Source organism: Pelodiscus sinensis, chromosome 8 (assembly GCF_049634645.1).
Source record: "Pelodiscus sinensis isolate JC-2024 chromosome 8, ASM4963464v1, whole genome shotgun sequence".
Taxonomy (NCBI): domain Eukaryota; kingdom Metazoa; phylum Chordata; order Testudines; family Trionychidae; genus Pelodiscus; species Pelodiscus sinensis.
The window spans coordinates 6,983,060-6,999,491 of record NC_134718.1 but is presented as its reverse complement, the minus strand read 5'-3'; the positions used below and the strand labels follow the sequence as shown (position 1 = coordinate 6,999,491).

The 16,432-nt window shown below is 55.0% G+C and overlaps 2 protein-coding genes across 6 annotated transcripts in view; one reads left to right on the top strand and one right to left on the bottom strand.

The window, feature by feature from the left end:
• The window catches only part of ERLIN1 (ER lipid raft associated 1), a 31,509-nt gene extending 21,333 nt beyond the window's left edge, over positions 1–10,176 (top strand). For all 3 annotated transcript variants that reach the window (XM_006126356.3, XM_006126355.3, XM_075934689.1), the window contains 7 exons: positions 1,632–1,757; positions 2,365–2,438; positions 5,033–5,091; positions 7,802–7,893; positions 8,979–9,068; positions 9,374–9,453; positions 9,703–10,176. In XM_006126356.3, the coding sequence (XP_006126418.1) occupies positions 1,632–1,757; positions 2,365–2,438; positions 5,033–5,091; positions 7,802–7,893; positions 8,979–9,068; positions 9,374–9,453; positions 9,703–9,921 (740 nt within the window). In that variant the 3' untranslated portion in view covers positions 9,922–10,176. The remainder of the gene's footprint in view (positions 1–1,631; positions 1,758–2,364; positions 2,439–5,032; positions 5,092–7,801; positions 7,894–8,978; positions 9,069–9,373; positions 9,454–9,702) is intronic.
• Positions 10,177–13,333: 3,157 nt separating this feature from the next.
• ADAM8 (ADAM metallopeptidase domain 8) overlaps positions 13,334–16,432 on the bottom strand; it is a 62,291-nt gene continuing 59,192 nt past the window's right edge. For 2 of the 3 annotated variants that reach the window (XM_075934686.1, XM_075934688.1), the window contains exons 23-25: positions 16,041–16,091; positions 15,377–15,487; positions 13,334–15,235 (exon numbers count right to left, since the gene is read on the bottom strand). In XM_075934686.1, the coding sequence (XP_075790801.1) occupies positions 15,185–15,235; positions 15,377–15,487; positions 16,041–16,091 (213 nt within the window). In that variant the 3' untranslated portion in view covers positions 13,334–15,184. The remainder of the gene's footprint in view (positions 15,236–15,376; positions 15,488–16,040; positions 16,092–16,432) is intronic. The other variant, XM_075934687.1, reaches the window with a different exon arrangement.

Sequence of the window (16,432 nt, the reverse complement as noted above, 5' to 3'; positions counted from 1 at the left end):
ACATGCAGCCTCCCTTTTGTTTTATCTAGTTTAATCTGAGAGTCACTAAAGCCTTTCCTTCAAGTAGCCTGGTACTCAGCAAAGGCCAGGTAAGTGTAAGTGTAAGAGTGAGGAAGAATGGCCTTGTGTTTATGGCCCCAAACTTCGAACCCAGGAGAGCTGGGTTCTCTTCTGGCACTAACACAGGCTTTCTGTGTGACTGTTCGCTAAGTCCCCCCTTCTCTGTGGCCTCTATAGGCCACCTATTACATGGGTAACATGAGGCTGCCTAATCTTGCAGGGTGTCTGGGAGACGCCATGTTTAATGTTTAGAAGACAGTAGAGGGTGCCAGAGGAATGCAGAAAGCTTCATGGAGTAGAGCATTGTACTGGTCTTGCCTTGACACATGGGAGTCTTGTAGGAGATGGGAGTCGTGTCTGCACAGTGATGTTTGCATTTATTTGCTGTGTGGACTCTTTACTGTAACAGACTTGATAAGCGAACAGACCAAATGGTGCCTGCTTTTGAGAGTGCAGAGCTAGTGAAGCTACTGTGGATGCACACAGCTGATGGGACTTTCCTTTCTTTGGGAGCCGCATCCTGTTTGTAAACCGGTTACTCTTACCTTGGGCCTCGCTCTCAGGCAGACAGGTATTGCAGCCTTTGTCCCTCAGGACTGTACTGAACCTGAGCATGGCAGGAACTGCCTACCTGATTTTCCAGGTAGCAGGACCAAAATGAGCCTGCTCACATCAAGTTACTCCAGTCAGTCAGAATGAGGGCAAATGTAGACAAGCTGAATCTGAATATTTTTCCACTACACTCGAGCAGTCATTCTACAGGAGCCAGCGCATCGGTGGGCAGTACCACTTCCATTCACTCTGTCCTGGTGTGGTCCCTCACCAGCGAATGATTCTACAACTATAGATCCACATTCCCACAGGCTGGAATTTTCCAGGCATGGTTTGTCCAAAGGAAAATGAGTAGGAGCAAATAAACTGTAAAGAGATTGCCTGCCTCATGATCTTCAAATCAGTTTGACTTTTGAAGTGGCAGGCTTGGTTTGCAAAGAGCCCCCGTTCTGAATAACTGAGTTGGCTAAGTTTGGACCTAAAAAAAACTGCAGGACCAAGCACATGCAACTAGCTCAGCTGCTCCAAAGCTGGTAAAGTGGAGGCGCTTGTGAAGGCAGCAGGCTTGCGTAAGGCCTCTGTTGCTCCACAAAGTCACCTGCTGTGACACAGGAAACTGAAATCTCTGCTGTTGCCATATGTGGAACCTGTGCTCCCAAGAGGGAGAACCTCTGACTTTTCTTCCTTCCAAACATGGCAGTGTGCTGCCGGAGACTAGCGTTACTGCAGCTGTGAGCAAGGAATCCCCGCTCAGGTATCCACAGCATCTTACTAGGCCTGTTCCTGTTACATGGCTCATGGCAGACTTCCCTCTGTTTGCTGTTGCAGACCATCAAGCAGGGCTGTTCAATATTTTTATTTGTGCATAAGTATCCTACTCTTCTAGGTTTGGTTTGCACAATCTAGAACTGAGGGTCTCTAACCTTATGAGAGTGCCAGGGCCATTAGAATGGCCGTGGGGACGGAAAAGCATTGCTCTGTTGCTGTGTTGTCCTGAGTAATTCTTTCTCTCTGCTCAGTGTACGATATTGTGAGGAACTACACTGCTGACTATGATAGGGCCCTGATCTTCAATAAGATTCACCATGAGCTGAATCAGTTCTGCAGTGCCCACACCCTCCAGGAGGTGTACATCGAGCTGTTTGGTAAGTATGTGGGGACCGGGGAGTTTACAACGTAACCACGCGCTTAGCTCCTTGCTGCCCTTCCCCAAAGAGTGCAGCTGAATTCAGGAAGCGGTGGAGGGAGCAGTACCGCACTGTGTGTGGGTCCTGATCTCCTCAGGGCCTTGCATATTTAAGGCCAGAGCCTTAGCTCTGAAAGGGTGAGGGAGAGCAGGGTTTCCACTGAGCTAGAGAAGGCATGGGGCATTTTCACCCTTTAGAACTCTGCCGAATGCCCCGAACAGCAGCGGTTGAGAGGGACATTAAACTAAACACAGAGGTTATCTCCGAAAAGCAAACCCATAGAGCTCCCAGTGCAACAGCTGTTGGTCTCTGTGGAGCAGCAGTCCAAGTACCGAGCTGGTAATAGTATGCCCATGACCCCTAGGGTGCATGTAGCGCTGGGGAATCAGGAGTCGGACAGCATGTTGCGGGGGTTTCCTTATCCTTATTTAGTACTAGATGGGCTTCCCTGCCCTAAGGCGAGCAATGTATTGACACTAATCCTACGTGTATGTTAGCCAGGGGCAATGCTGAGTGTTACAGCGGGCTGCAGTGTTGCTGAATGTTTCATGTCCCTTGAATACAGATCAGATTGATGAGAACTTGAAGCTGGCGCTGCAAAAAGATCTGAATGTCATGGCTCCAGGTCTCACCATCCAGGTAGGCTCCTTCCCCAAGGAAAACATCGGTATTTCAGCTGGCTAAAGCTCAGAGTTGAGATGGAATAAATGGTTTCCTGCCTTCATATTCCACATGGCTTTCGAGTGCCAAGGACAGGACCCATGCCAATTTGTCCTCTCTCTGCGAGGAACCTTTCTGCTTGTTCCCCAGACCAACTGCCATTTCTGTACATCCTGCCATGTGATGACGTGGGTTGCCTTAAAAGTGTGCAGCTGTATCTAGCAGAGCAGTGTTGTAATTCTACAATCGGCTTCTGCGTTCTCTCCGCAGATCTGCAAAGCTCTGGCCATTCTAACCACTTCAGCTTTTCCCAAAACCCACTTAAGACATCCTCCTCCCCGTCTTTTTTTTTTCATGGAAAACTTGTCATTATAATTAGAAAAATGAACTGATGTGGGAGAGAAGTGACCCCTTTCTGCACAGATGTGCACATATTTGTGACATCTGCCAACATTAGTGACAAAAATGAGTTTTTACTGTTTCTGGCATCCCTGCAGAGCCAGTCCATCTCTAAATATGCTTATCATCAGCACGCTTGATCAAAGTAACTTAAACAAGAGAAAACTGGGCTTGTTCTTCTCCAGGGTCTGTCATTTGTACAGAGGGAGGTTGTTTCCAAAAGACTTTTTCTGCTTGCAGTTGACATTAGAAATCTGGTTTCATCTGGGCTGGGAGGCTGTCATGGCTGAAGAACTTGTGAGCAGTCATTTGAACAGGAACTAAACATGCAAAAGTTGTGCTGAAGAGGGGTCGGACTCAGGCTTTGTCTATACTGCACAGCTCTGAGCCACACAGGTGTGGGGCTGTGTGAGCGCTGCTGTTGTTGGCATTTTTTCCAACAAACTTGCACCTCCCACCTGCGAGCTGTGTGTTTGTGGGCAGGAGAGCACTCCTGAGGACAAAGTGCTGTTACTGTGGCAAAGTGGGGGGAGAATGGGCGGGGAGAGGGGGGTGGTAAGCATCACGACACAAGCTTTGTCACTCAGTTGCCAGCATCGCCAACGACTCTACTTTGCTTGTTTTTGTTGCCAAATTTAATTTGCCCAATTAATATTCTGAGTGGAGGGAGCCTTTTTTTGAGTTCATAATAAACATCCCTACGCCTTGACAGCTTGACTTTGCTGTTGCATGCTCCATGTGCAATGACAGGCTGGGGTAAGCATTGCATCACAATCAACTCTGGAAGAGCCCTGAGGCCTTGCTTTTCCAAATCACCCTAAGCCATCCAGATTTAAAAGGCCTGATAGTTTAAGGTAAAAAGAAGCAGGAAAAACTCTCAATTTTTTTTTAAAGTAAACCCCTTCAGATCCTCGGTAGCCACCATAAGGAGCACAAGCACAATTTCACAGCTTATTTGCAGCTTATTTCCGTTCACTGAATTTAAATTGCAGAGGTAAATCCTGTTCTCAAGCATGTGCCATCCTACTGAATACAACCGACGGCAGCTCTTGGTGTGCCAGTCTTTGTTACCTGTTAGGAGTTGGAAGGCAGCCAGCTTGACAAAGCCCAATCTGAGTTGTGGGACCAGCAGTTGGCGAACACATTGTTTAAGTTGTGAACTAAACACACATCATGTCAAGTCCTGCCTGGCGTTTTCAGCCTCTCCTCAGAATAGCATTGCATTTTCTAGCTTCTGGGACAATGTTTCTTACTGTGCTGCTTGCCTGGCATACTCTGTATCTGTGTCACTGAAGCCATGTGCTCACTTGGCAAAGGTGGCATCAGGATCTTCAGTAGAGCCCTTTACCTATGACGGCTTGAAGCTTTCTAGCCTGAAATTCTGTAAGCCCAGCATTGAGTTACTTTGGAGCTTTCGGGAAGTTTTGCTTTGTCAGTATGTTTTGAGCTTGTGAAGGTGAAAATATTTCCCCACTGTAAAAATGGATTTGGGAACACACAACTCGAGGATTTAGTTCTCTCAGCTGCCTGCAAATACAAGTTCCCCGTATTGAGGAGTTGGGGAGGGGGTGTGTATAGCAGAACCTCTTGTGCCTGCTCAGAGCTATGACCCCCAACATCAGAGCTATGCATCACACAGCAACTGTTTGATGTAGACTTTAAGCACAAAATCAGTTTGTTTAAACTTCAGGTCAGACTGTTTTTGGTGCAGAAACTGTTACACCCTGGACCTTCTGAATGGCCAACGGGCTGCAGGAGTTGGCGTTTTCTATGAGGAATAAACTAGGAAAGCTTTTGTCTTGTGCATTGTGTGTGCTGCAGGCCTGGTGGCAAATCCACAGCACCACGGTAGGAGTCTTCTCTTCGGAGCCCTTTGTCCAGTGTGTAACACGGGGGACACTGACCCCTTTCCTCTTAAACCCAGGAAACTAAAACACTCACTGACTGGTCAGGATAAAAGTGACTGACGGTCTCATTCACTGAGCACTAGGTGGTCAGAAGCGTGCCAGCATCCGTAGTGCTGTCCATTGTCTCCGTGCTGCTGGCATAAGAACTAGAGCTTTCTCCACTAGACGGCACTGCCTGGATCTGGGGATCTCACCAAATGAGTTGCATTTCTTGCCGATGGAATTGTAGAGAGGCTGCTTTTAAATGTCCCTTGGCTTCTTTTCCAGGCGGTACGTGTTACGAAGCCCAAAATCCCAGAAGCCATCCGAAGAAACTTTGAACTAATGTGAGTAGCTGTGCAGCAGATCCCATTGTTTAGTGGGTCCGTGCTCCTCACATCAACTAGGGTGTGTCGCCGTCCCAGGAGGAGCAGTGGGCCCCTCACACCCATTGCAGTGGCTCTCCGCTCCTTATTCCTGCCTGTGTCTTGGCGGGGGAATTCCATGGCAAGAGGAAGATTCTCTCCTCGGGTCAGTCCCATCTGCTTCTGTTGCTAGAACTTGACTCCCAGAGACCCTCGAGGAAGGCTCCCCTTCCCTGCCCTTGGGTAATGCATAGAGCTGAGCTCAGCAAAGCCCTAATGGCATCATAGCTACTGAATGACCGGGCTCTTTAAGGCCACTGCAGCAGCGAGGGGAACTCTGTATCTGCTGAGCATGCTCTGCGTGTCCCCTCCCTGGCAGTAGGAAAGGCCACAGGCTCTGATGTAAATGCAGATTGCCAAGGACTCAGGTGCAGCAAAGTGGAGCTCTTCTGTCCCACTTCTGTCGGTTTTTTGAGGAGATTCCCCCTCCCCGACTTCATGTAGACGTGACATTTGAACTCCCTCCCTCCCCCTTTCCTGGTTTGTGCATCATCTTCCAAACCATTAGCTGCTACTGCAGTACCAGAGGGGAGTCCTGGAGATGGCTTCCACACACATGAAGGGAGGAGGCAGCCTACAGCCTTCTTGAGGGGCTGGTGATGCAGAGCTCACTGATTGATTGTTGCAGACCCATAGAACAGTACCGCAGTGCCATCCCCTCCAGCGTAGGGATGGACACAGCACTGCGTGGAATCTGGCAGAGCCAGGAACCAAATCCAAGGCTCCTGAGTCTTGAACAAGTTCCTCAATCGCTAAGGCAGTTGGTGGGTGTCGTCATTGAAAAGGTTGGGAACCCCTTTTTTCGCCACCAGACCACCCTTCCACTTCAGCAGCCTTTGGCACTGGGCTCCTCAGACGACACTTGTGATGAGGGCAGTCCTTGGCTCTGAACCAGTGTGTGAGATGAGAGCTTGCAAGAAGAGGGTAACCCGGATTAGTCCGATCGGGTTTCCTGTGTCGCTTCCAGTTGAGTCAGAGGGCTGCATGGAGGTCCCTCCGACAGCGGCAGTGGCTGTCTGTGCACGTGGACGCTGCTTAGCTCACTGATCGACACCTTTCTGTGCACCTGCAAGACATGACACGGGGCAGGAATTCAGAGCATGGTGAAGTCCCCGAATTAAACACCATTCTGTTTGCTGCTGGGAGACCTTGGCCCAACCATTCTGTTGCCCTTCACAACCCTCTAGCATTTTGAATTTCTCTCCCCTTTCCCGTGTCTAGTGGTGTGAGCAGGAGTGTACTCGGAGGCTGGGACCAATGCTAATTGTATCTTCCCAAGCTAGCAGAGGGCACGAGACTGAAGCAGTAACATTGTAGGGCCTCGCCCTGGGTAGCATGCTGTCTTCTGGGTGGCATTCTCCCACCTGGGCATCTAAATGTGAGGCTGATCTGCCCAGGGTCTCGGCTGGAACAGAGAGACTCTCTGCTGAAAGGTGTTGACTCTTTGTCAGGACATGGTTTAGTCTTGGGGTCGTTAGAGAGCGCTGGCTACTTCGGCTTTGCTGGTGATAGTAATGGTGGCACAGCTGCAAGTGTGTTTTGCAGAGCAGCTGGCCTGTCCAGCCCGGAGACTCGACGGTAGTGTGCTCTGCCTTGCAGCTGTCCTGGAAAAGCAGTGGCAGAGCGCAGTAGCTTGTCATGTGAGTGACACACACATTTGTGTAAGCTCAGTGCCCTGCCCCAGGTATTGGCTGCCTGTTTCTAGGTGCTGGTCCTGAGCTTGGATCTGTAAAGACGGCAGAGCTGTAGAGCACAGTTGCTTGCAATTCCCACCTGAGGCAAGCTAATTACAAGCCTTCCTTGCTATTTGATGCAAGGTGGGCAGCAGGATACTGTCAGACTCTTCTGATTCCCTAGACGGTTACAGGTGCAGTGGGCAGGTGTTTCTGTTCTCTGCGCCTTCCAGGGATGCTGAGGCTCCCATGTGCAGAGGATCATTCAGGGTGGTCTTTAAATCAGTAACTCTTCCTCCCTTGCTAAGCTTGTACCGGGGGTAGAGCCCCAGAGCCTGTTGAACCTCCCTTTTGCTCAAGCAGCCAACTGGCCTCCAGTTATGTCTCACGTGGAGTGAATCCCTCTAATTGGATTCTGATTTAAATGTTGACTAGTAAGAGATTAACTCCCACGTTGGACTTCAAGAGTAGCTGGTGGTGACACGGCGTCCACTAGTGCAGGGTGGCGCGAAGCAAAATCCCAATAAGTGAGCTGCTCTTCTTCAGCAGCCAAGTTATTGGACTCTCTAACCCAATGTTTCCCAATTTTATTTGGCCACGGAACCCTTTTTACCTTGAAAGAATTTCAAGGAACCCCGAGATTCTGAGAAAAAAACAAACAAACCCACTGCGATTTGTCGAGCCCAGCCCCCCTCCCCCCCCCCAAGGTCTCTGTCTCTTTAAGAGGAAGCAGTGGAGTGCAGGGTTCTCGCGGAGCACCAGTTGGGAAACACTGCTCTAACCAGTACCGTAAACCTGCGGCTCGCCCCATATTCCCCAGGCGTGCCGCTCTGTGCGCTGTACGTGCAACTCCATGTCTGTTCCACCTGCACTCACGCTGCCCTTCGAGCCAGTGACCTCGCTGGCTTTGTTCTGCTCTGCACCTTGAAAGCTCACTGGCAAACTGTTTTGGGATGCAGGGAGGCTGAAAAGACCAAACTGCTCATAGCTGCCCAGAAGCAGAAGGTGGTGGAGAAGGAGGCGGAGACCGACAGGAAGAAGGCCCTCATAGGTATGTAGAAGAGCACGGACACAGAGCTCTGCCAGGGCCAGTGTCTTCACATTTGATCTTTTCACAGGCTGTCTGCTGTGCTGGAGCGGACTTGACAGCACGTCCTAGCTAGGCCCTTTTGACACTCTGCTGTCCCTAGCCAGGCTGGGGCACTGGGCGGGGGAGACCTCCAAGGTAAATCATGCAGCTGATGATTCAGTAGAGGAGGCTGCTCCCCCACCAGGACTGGCTGCTTTGGGCCCTGCAGCAGTCAATGCCCTGGCTCCCGTTTTTGTGGTGGTGACGTTCCTGACCATTGGGAGATACAGCCGGACCTGTTACTGCCCAGGGAACACGTGGTGTAGAAGTACGGAACCTTATGAAGGCAGGGGGTGATGTCGGTGACGTTTGTGTTACGCTGTTCCTGGCCCCCCATGTGGCATTGGGGGGCTGTGCTGCTGGAGGCGCCATCTTTCAGAGAAGTTGCGAAACTAAGTGCCTACTTCTGGGGGCTCATGCAAGATCTCCCAGCCCTTTTGGAGAGCAGCTCCAGTGGCCCTTGTCAGCTCTAGTTCAGGGAGCACATGCCACCTCCATGAATGATTCCCCCTGGTAAGGTGCTGCATTGGGGGGCAGGGCAGGGGTGAGAAGCTCACTAGTTAATGACCCCCCCCCCCCCCCCCCCCGGGCAGCCGCTTAGAACTTTGAGACATTCCTTTTAAGGGAATTTCTCACTTGTCTTCTACCCCAGGGGTGTGTGTCGCAGGACTAAAAGGTTTGTTTTCGGGGTGCTGTAAGGGCATTCCTATTGCACTGGGAACACTTGTAAGCCAGATTGGGCCTGCGGACTGGAGTCAGGAGCTGTCCTAGTGACTGTGTCTCCACCCCAAGGAAGTTCGTAGGCCATTAATGACTGGCCACGTTACCCGCGCGAAAGGTGGCAAAGTTACTGCTGTGCCAGAACCTGCAGTTGCTTTGCTGTGCCACTGAAATGCAGACAGCTGTTGATTTGTGAGGCACCTGGAGGGGGCAGGAGACCCTCCCCCTGCAGAACTACCCCCCACGTGACTGGCCACGGGTGCCTGAGTGGCTGTTTGCAATTGCAGAGGCTGAGAAGGCAGCTGAGGTGGCCAAGATTCATTTTCGACAGAAGGTGATGGAGAAGGAAACTGAGAAGAGAATTTCAGAAATTGAAGGTAAATGGAGCTTGAGGGACACTTCTCCCCCAGCTCACGCTGGCTGTTGGCCAAAGGTCTCCCAGCAGTAACTCTGGGTTGGGCAGAAACCTCAGCGGGCACCCTCGCTGCTGGCAGGGCCAATCATAAACCTCGCACAGCTGAAGGATGAATTCTCCCTGAGTTTTCTGCCCGCTCTTCGAGGCCCAGGTGGGGATGCGCAGCCTGGCAGTGACCATGCCTAGCCAGGGATCCCTGTACACGGGCTTGTGGTAATGTGTTGCCGTTCTAATGCTCAGTTCTGTTTGACTTCCTGTTGCTGTTAGATACTGTTTTCCTAGCCAGACAGAGAACGAAAGCTGATGCAGGATATTACACGGCGCAGAAAATGGCTGACTCGAACAAGGTACGGGGTGTGACCCAGCGCTTAGATTCACTCCGTTTCTTTGCTCCCCTAGGAAGCCAGGCGCCAAATGGTGAGCGATACGGGAATCTTTTGGTTTTTGCTGATAGCCGTCTAGTTTTCTGCTGCAGGGATTTAAATCTTGGCCACAAGCCCCAGCTGCTGGGTGGGGTGAGAGGGGACCCGTGGGGAGGGACCCAGGGGTGCCTGCTTGGGAACGTTTTACAGGATCTGCTCTCTTGCTCTGTGTAGCTGAAACTCACGCCGGCGTATCTGGAGCTGAAGAAGTACCAGGCCATCGCTGCCAACAGCAAGTTCTATTTTGGTAACAGCATCCCCAGCATGTTTTCGGATTCCTGCGCCTTCAAGCAGGTGGCTGTGCGGACTGTGTCAGAAGCCAGCCTCCTCTCCAAGGAGGATCCTGCGCTCTCCAGGGAAAGCCACCTCAAAAAACCAGAGAGCACAGGCTGATGCAAGGGGGGGAGGGGAGCTTCAGCAAGCTCTGGAGGAAAGGGCCGTGTGCTGCAGGGCACTGCTGTGGGGCAGCCACAGCACGGGCAGCCTCCTTCCGCACAGGTATGACAATTGGGTTGATTTGTGGAGGGCTCTGCCTTTGCCTTTTCTCACTCTGTTTGAGCTGGTGCTTCCAAAGGAGGGACAAGCCTGTACTCCAATCTGCCTACACTGGAATATTAAAGGACAGCAGCCATGGGGGGTTCTGCACTAGATGCAGTTCTTCAGAAGGCCTGTGTTCTGCATAACTCGCAGGGCAGGAGCTTTGACCTCCGGGCCTTGAGGGCACTGGGTGGGTGGGGTGGAAAGCCTGGTCATTTTGCTGCCCACAGGCTGAAGCTGGTCCAACTCGTTAACCTCCCTCATAGGCCTCTCGCTCATCTAGACACTTCATTTCTTATAAAATGCTACCGCCTGTCACCTGGGCTGTGCCTCGCTGTGCACGCCTCCCCAGAGGCTAGAGCCCTGCTAGGACGGTTTGGTGGCAAGTAGACCAATCGCATAGCTCTCCCCCTTGCTGTAGATAGCCATGCTGCCTGCTTTGAACTCAGCACGAGAGTGGCACGGCCGGCGCTGGGCCCGTCTCCTTAGCTGCCCTGCGTGCAGTGGGCAGAGGGGGCTGTTCCGTGGCGTGCTCTTCCCCTCCAAAGGCGTGGACTGAGCAGCAGGCAGCTCTGAGGGCAAAAGGACAGAGCGTGTGAAACCCATCTCTGCCAGACCTCCAGCTGCCGCTGTGGGGGGGCTGCTGCCTCCTGGCCGGCAAAAGGCAGATGCAGGAGATGGGACTCTGCTGTCCTGATGCCCAGCTTCCTGGGTAGTGCTGGGATGGCCCAGTGTTTGTTCTGCCTCTGAGCAGGGACTGGGCTCCCCCTCTGCTTCAGCTCACCGCTGCGCTCCCCTTCCCCAGCCTGCTGGAGGGAGCCAGAATTGGGAAGCTGCCCTGAGGTGGGCGCTCTGCAGCAGCAGCTCCCATTGGTTTGGCATGAAGTGGTGTCACTCCCCCGCAGAGCAGGCACTTGGTGTGAACGGCTCCCGTCACCCAACCCAACGGTCAGCATTTTTGAGCAGCCTGAGTGTCCTCAGCTGGGCTGGCCTGCGAGCGGCACACGGTGCCCATCCTGCTGGGGGTACTATGCTAGGTTAGCCGTCTGCCCCTTGAGCCACTGGCCTCGGCTGGGGGGACTCCTGCAGGAGCTGTGCTTGGCGTAGGCTCCTCCCAAAGGGTCATGGGAGATTTCACACACGCTTGTCTGTGGTGCTGGAGTCCCTGAGAGTGTGGAGGGCTGAGACCCCTAGGACTGGTTCTGCAATGTCTTGCCTCCCATCTGGCCCTGACTCCTCTCTGAGGAGGGGCGTGGGGTGGGGAAAGAGCAGCCTCATGGCCCAGAATTGGAGTCTACCTGCTCCCCCCGCCCTGCAGGCTCTGCTCAGAGGTGCAGGGAGTGTGGGGCTGAGACTGGCCCGGGGAAGGAGCTGGGGTTGGGAGGTGTCTGGGGAACATGCTGTTTTCTGAATGCGAATCATTTACCTTCTCTGAAATACCCAGTGCAAGGTTTAAAACCTGGCCATGCCGTGGCGCCTGCTAATGGCCCCCCAAGTGGGCACGGGGCTCCTTGCAGGGACTGGCCCACGCTCAGCTGTGTAGTGGGTGCAGGGGTTCAGTGAGTGTGAGCCCTTGTGTGGGTGCTGTTGCCTGGGGTTGAAAGCTAGGTAAAGCTGTTCCCTTTCCTCCGCAGCACCAGTAATGCTGCCCCAGCCTCCTTTGTCTGGGGACGGCTGCAGCCATGCTCAGTCGGCCTGATCTCTCTTACTGCCAGTGTGTGTAGACGGGGCCTGAGGCTTGGGGCTTCCCTTTCTGTTCTTCCACGTGTCTGCAGCTGGCCCTTCTCTCCTCCCTCGGGAGTCGCTGGGCTGCCGCGCTCCCCTGGGGGGCAGCATGGAGCTTGCTTCTCACTGCAGCTTGTGGCGGTCAGTCACAGCACAGCCTGGCTCTTGGCGGCCTGTCCCCGTGGGAATACAGTGCACTTTCCAGACCCGCGCTGCATCTGCCCCGTCGGCTGTTAGTGGGAGCCAGGGAAGTGCTCCCCAGAGTGGAAGTGACTGTTGCAAGAGGCCTGTCTTACCTGCCTCTAGTGGGATTTGTGCCTCCCTTGTCCCCGGCCAGTTCCTAAACTCCTGGCTTGAGCCACCTTGTCCCACAAGGGCAGCCCCCTTCATGCAGTGTCTAAGCACAGGCCGGGTGTGTGGGGGGAAGAAGGCACTTTGACTTCACTGCTTGGGCTCAGGTCCGGGCCAAGGCTGGGGTGTGTGGCAGTGCTACAGCCCCCTCCTCTCAGCCCAGGCCGAATGCCTCCCTGCTGCCCCAGGGCTGAGAGGGGAGTTCAGTTTGGTTCAGGCCGTGGTTGAGCCTGCTTGCTAGCAGGAGACTAGCCCAGTCGTGGTCTTTAATCTCTGTCCCCACTACCCTCCCATTTCCCCAGGCTGCTAAGCACTCAGCGGCTAATAGCCTGTCTCAGCACTTTCTAGGCCTGCCCCATTCTCTTGGGGTGGCAGGAGCGCGGGGCCACACCTGCAACTGCTACACGCTGTGACTGAACAAGCAGTGACCCTAACCACGTGAGTCTGCTGTGGGCCCTGGGGGTGGCCACTGAGGGGGAGAGGTGTCCAGGGGAAGCCTGACGGGGCCTGGGCCAGTGATGTGGCCTGCACTTAGCAGGCTGGCTGTATCAGGCCCGTACGTGCTGTAAGAGTGTTCTCCTGCATGGAGGGGTGGTTCAGTGGACTCTAGGGCACCCTGCCTCCAGCCATAGGTGCTGCTGGATTCAGGGTGTGTACAGAAAACACTGCTTTCTCCTCCAGCCCGGGGCTCATATGGGGCCTCAGGCTGCTGCCAGGGAGGGAGCTGCAGGCTAGACAGGGCCTGCGCAGCCCGTCTGGGCTTTAGATCTTCTCGGTCTGTCATGGAACGTAGGCGTTAGCTACTCGCGCGCTCTTGCTCTTCTACCCTTCTCTCTAAGGCTGCCTGAGGCTGGTCCAGGGCCCTTGGCAATACTTGAGCAGTACGGAGGGCACTAGGCAGACCTCTCTCGTTTTCCTTACCGACCTTCTCGGCTCTGTATTGGGATCACTTTCACCTGCTCTCAAATAGCGTCCAGGCCGTGCTGCTTGTGGCAGAAGCCCTTGTTCCTTCTCACACAAGTGGCCACAAAGGGCAGGCCGCTTCCGCACGGCCGTGTGAACTTGCCCAGGCTTCGCAGTCGGGAACTGACCTGTTCCGAAAATGAATTGGGAAGTGTCCATTTGAGATCGCAAACAACCTTCCCTCCACTAGCTGCTGGATTGTCCCGGGGTCAACTGAGGCCTGGACACGTTTCTGTGGAATCTTTTTAAAACTTTGTTCGCATTTATATACAGAATGTTAAATTTTTGGATAAAAATAAAATTATTTTGATACCAGGTAGTGGGTGGTTGCCTTGCCCACGTTCTCGTGCTTGGCCTAGGCTGCCTGTCCTCCACACGGCATTTCCCCCAGGGAGTTCAGGTGGAGGCAGGCCCCCGTGTTTCCCCACAGCCTGTGCAAATGCCTGGGAGGACACAGCCCAGCACAGAGAGCGTGAACAGATCCAATACCCCCATGGCCCAGCCTCTGTTGCTGGGTGTAGACAGGTGCACGTCATGGTGCTTTCTACCTTCCAGGAAAGGGAACCGCTACACCGGCTCCTGCCTCCCATGCGAACCAGCTGAGGCTAGAGGCTTTACCTGTGTGCTGAAGGGGGAGCTGCGGCCTCCTGGCGATCACAGGCCTGCCCCTGGCTGCTGGAGAATCTACCCCAGCCCAGCTGCGGCGCGGAGGGCAGAGCTGCTGTGTGAGCGGACTCCCCTCTGCCGCTCAAGTGGTAGGTAACTCCGTGGGGGGAGGCCCTGCCACACGGCTCCTTGCAATCCGTGCCCGAGACCAGCAGTGCTCTGACGTAGTCAACAAGCGTTTAGCCGAAAGCCCTCAGCCTGGGCCGCTGCTCCCGCTTCCCCCAGCCAGCGGCCAGAACCACCCTGCGCCAAGCTGGCCTACAGCTTTTACTGTTCCCAGTGCCTGTGACAACTCACTGCCAACCCAACAGTGGCAGAGTCACTGACGGTTATAAATCATCATGGTAAAAACCCTGCCCCTGCCTTGCCCTTCAGGCAGTTTGTGCCTCACAATAAGTTAAACGAGACGCTGCCCTGGCTGCTGCCCATCACCCAAACCAGCTTCAGGCCTGCTGAAAGCGCTGGCTGAACAGGCTGTGCTCTGGGGGGGTAGGGCAGCGAGGGCTGCTGTGGCATCAAGTTACTGCAGGGAATTCTGGGGCCATAAGTATTGGCTCCTGCACTGGCACAGCCTAGAGCTGGGGATCACGGTGACTGCACCCCCAAACCAAGGAACAGCCCAACTGTCCGTGCCAGCCAGGAGCCCCGCTTCATCCTGATGTGCTGTGGGAGGCTGGCTCTGGGGAGAGTAGGGGCTGATACGTGAGGCAGCCAGGGAACGGGGGCTGGCAGCTCGGCACAGTTGCTTTGCAGGCCCAGGAGAGGCGATGGGCAGGGGTATGTCAGCCAGCAAAACAGCTGGGCTGGGCTCAGGCACCAGGGGCAGAGCGCACACAGGCTCTGATCCCATCTGCTAAGGGGCCATCTGGTCCCTAAGAGGCAATGGCTGGAAGGGCGTCCCAGCCTGCTGAACTGGCTCACCCATGGGGTTGGGGCACGTTGGGGTGGGTGGGGGACGCGGCCAACGTGATCCCAGGAGGCTGCAGGGGGCAGAGATTTCAGTGCAGGGGATCCGCCTGACCTGGCCTTGCAAGGTCTGCACGGCACAGAACTAGGAACTGCCCCTCCGTGAGTGCACGGGTGGGGGTGGGGGTCACTGCAGCGAGAGGAGCGTCTCTCAGTTGTACTTTTGGGAAGGCCTTGAACGTCTAGTAAAAACCTGAGAACATCCCTCTACACCGGCTGGTGCCAGCCGCCTGGTCCCTGCAAGCAGCCCTTGCAGGCCGGCCCTGCTGTCCGGCGCGGCCACAGCATCAGTGTTAAGGCACAGCTGAGTCAAGCCTTCCATGTAAACTCCCAGGCCTGGCAGGAGGACGCTGCTCAGCGAGTCGGGTACCATGAAGCAAGAAGCAGAATCGCTCTAGAGAAAACGCTGGAGCCAGCCACGCATCCCTGTCCCAGCCGCCACTCTGGGTCATCTCCGGGAAGAGGGAGGCTTCAGGGCCACCATCCAGGGAGCTGCCTGCTGGAAAACAGAGAGGCGGCATGGGAGGGGTGGGTCCTGGGAGGCTCAGCGCCTCACTCGCACTGACTGAGCGAAACCCCCCCCCCCTCCACTGGGTAACCCAATCGCAAACCTGATCACAGACACGCAGCGCTGGCTCACCTGGGGCTGGCTGGGTTGACCCGTCAGGGCAGCCGGTTTGGTAGGCGGGACGGGCGGTGGTGGCATTTTGGGCCCCTCCATGCTACAGCCACTCAGCTCCTCTGCCTTCGGCTGGCAAGAGCAAGACAAAGAGCGGTGCCTTTAGTGCAAAACGGTGCAACGCTTTCGGGAGCTGCCCCCATGGCCGCTGCAAAACCTGGCAGCCGCTGGCCTCGGATCTGCGGCTAGCCGAATACGGGAGCAGGAACGAAAAGAAATGAGGAACACCCCCCCCTCCAGCTTAGTCCCAGTAAGCTGCCTTAGGGCAGCGCTGGAGACAGGTGTCTCAGTTTTGCCCAAGTGCTGCAGTGCAGCTGGAAGGTGGCTGGCCCCACAGCACAGAGCATCCAGTATTTACTCCCAGGCGGCCCTCAGCACCCAGAGCACAGCCCCAGGGAAGTCAGGCCATGCCACAGTCATGGGGGCGGGGGGCAGGGGTGCAGCACAGCTGACCCCAGCAACGGTGCCGTGGTCACTCCCCCAGACCCAGCTCCAAGTTGACTGGCAGGCACACAGCCACCAGGATGAGGCCCCCATGACCCCTCGGGCACACAGGGGGGTGCATGTGCAGTCCCTACGCATGAAGCGGGAGCTGAGCGGCGTGAGGGCCCGGGAGGAGACGCACCTGCTTGCTTCTCAGCTCAGGCAGAGGCCGGGTCGGTGGCTTCGGCTTCACCTAACAACAGGGTGCAACAGACTCAGTCCTTCAGGCCCAAACCGGCTCCCGCCAGGTGCACCCCCCGCCCCCGTGCACAGCTCAGCGACGCCCACGGTGAAGGCGGGGCCCTGGCCTGAGAGCAGGCAAAGACCAAGGCTGCAGGACAGCCTGGCTCTGGGCTGGGCCACGTGAAGGGGGGTGTTTGAACGGTGCTGACATTTTCCGCACCAGGCAGCTACTCCGAGGGCGGCACCTGAGGGGGTTTGAGATTCAACCCACCAGCACGGCTGGCATGTCCGGGGCAGGGGTGAGGGCTGGCCGGTGGATCGCTCCCATGGGGCTAGGGAATGGGGGACAGC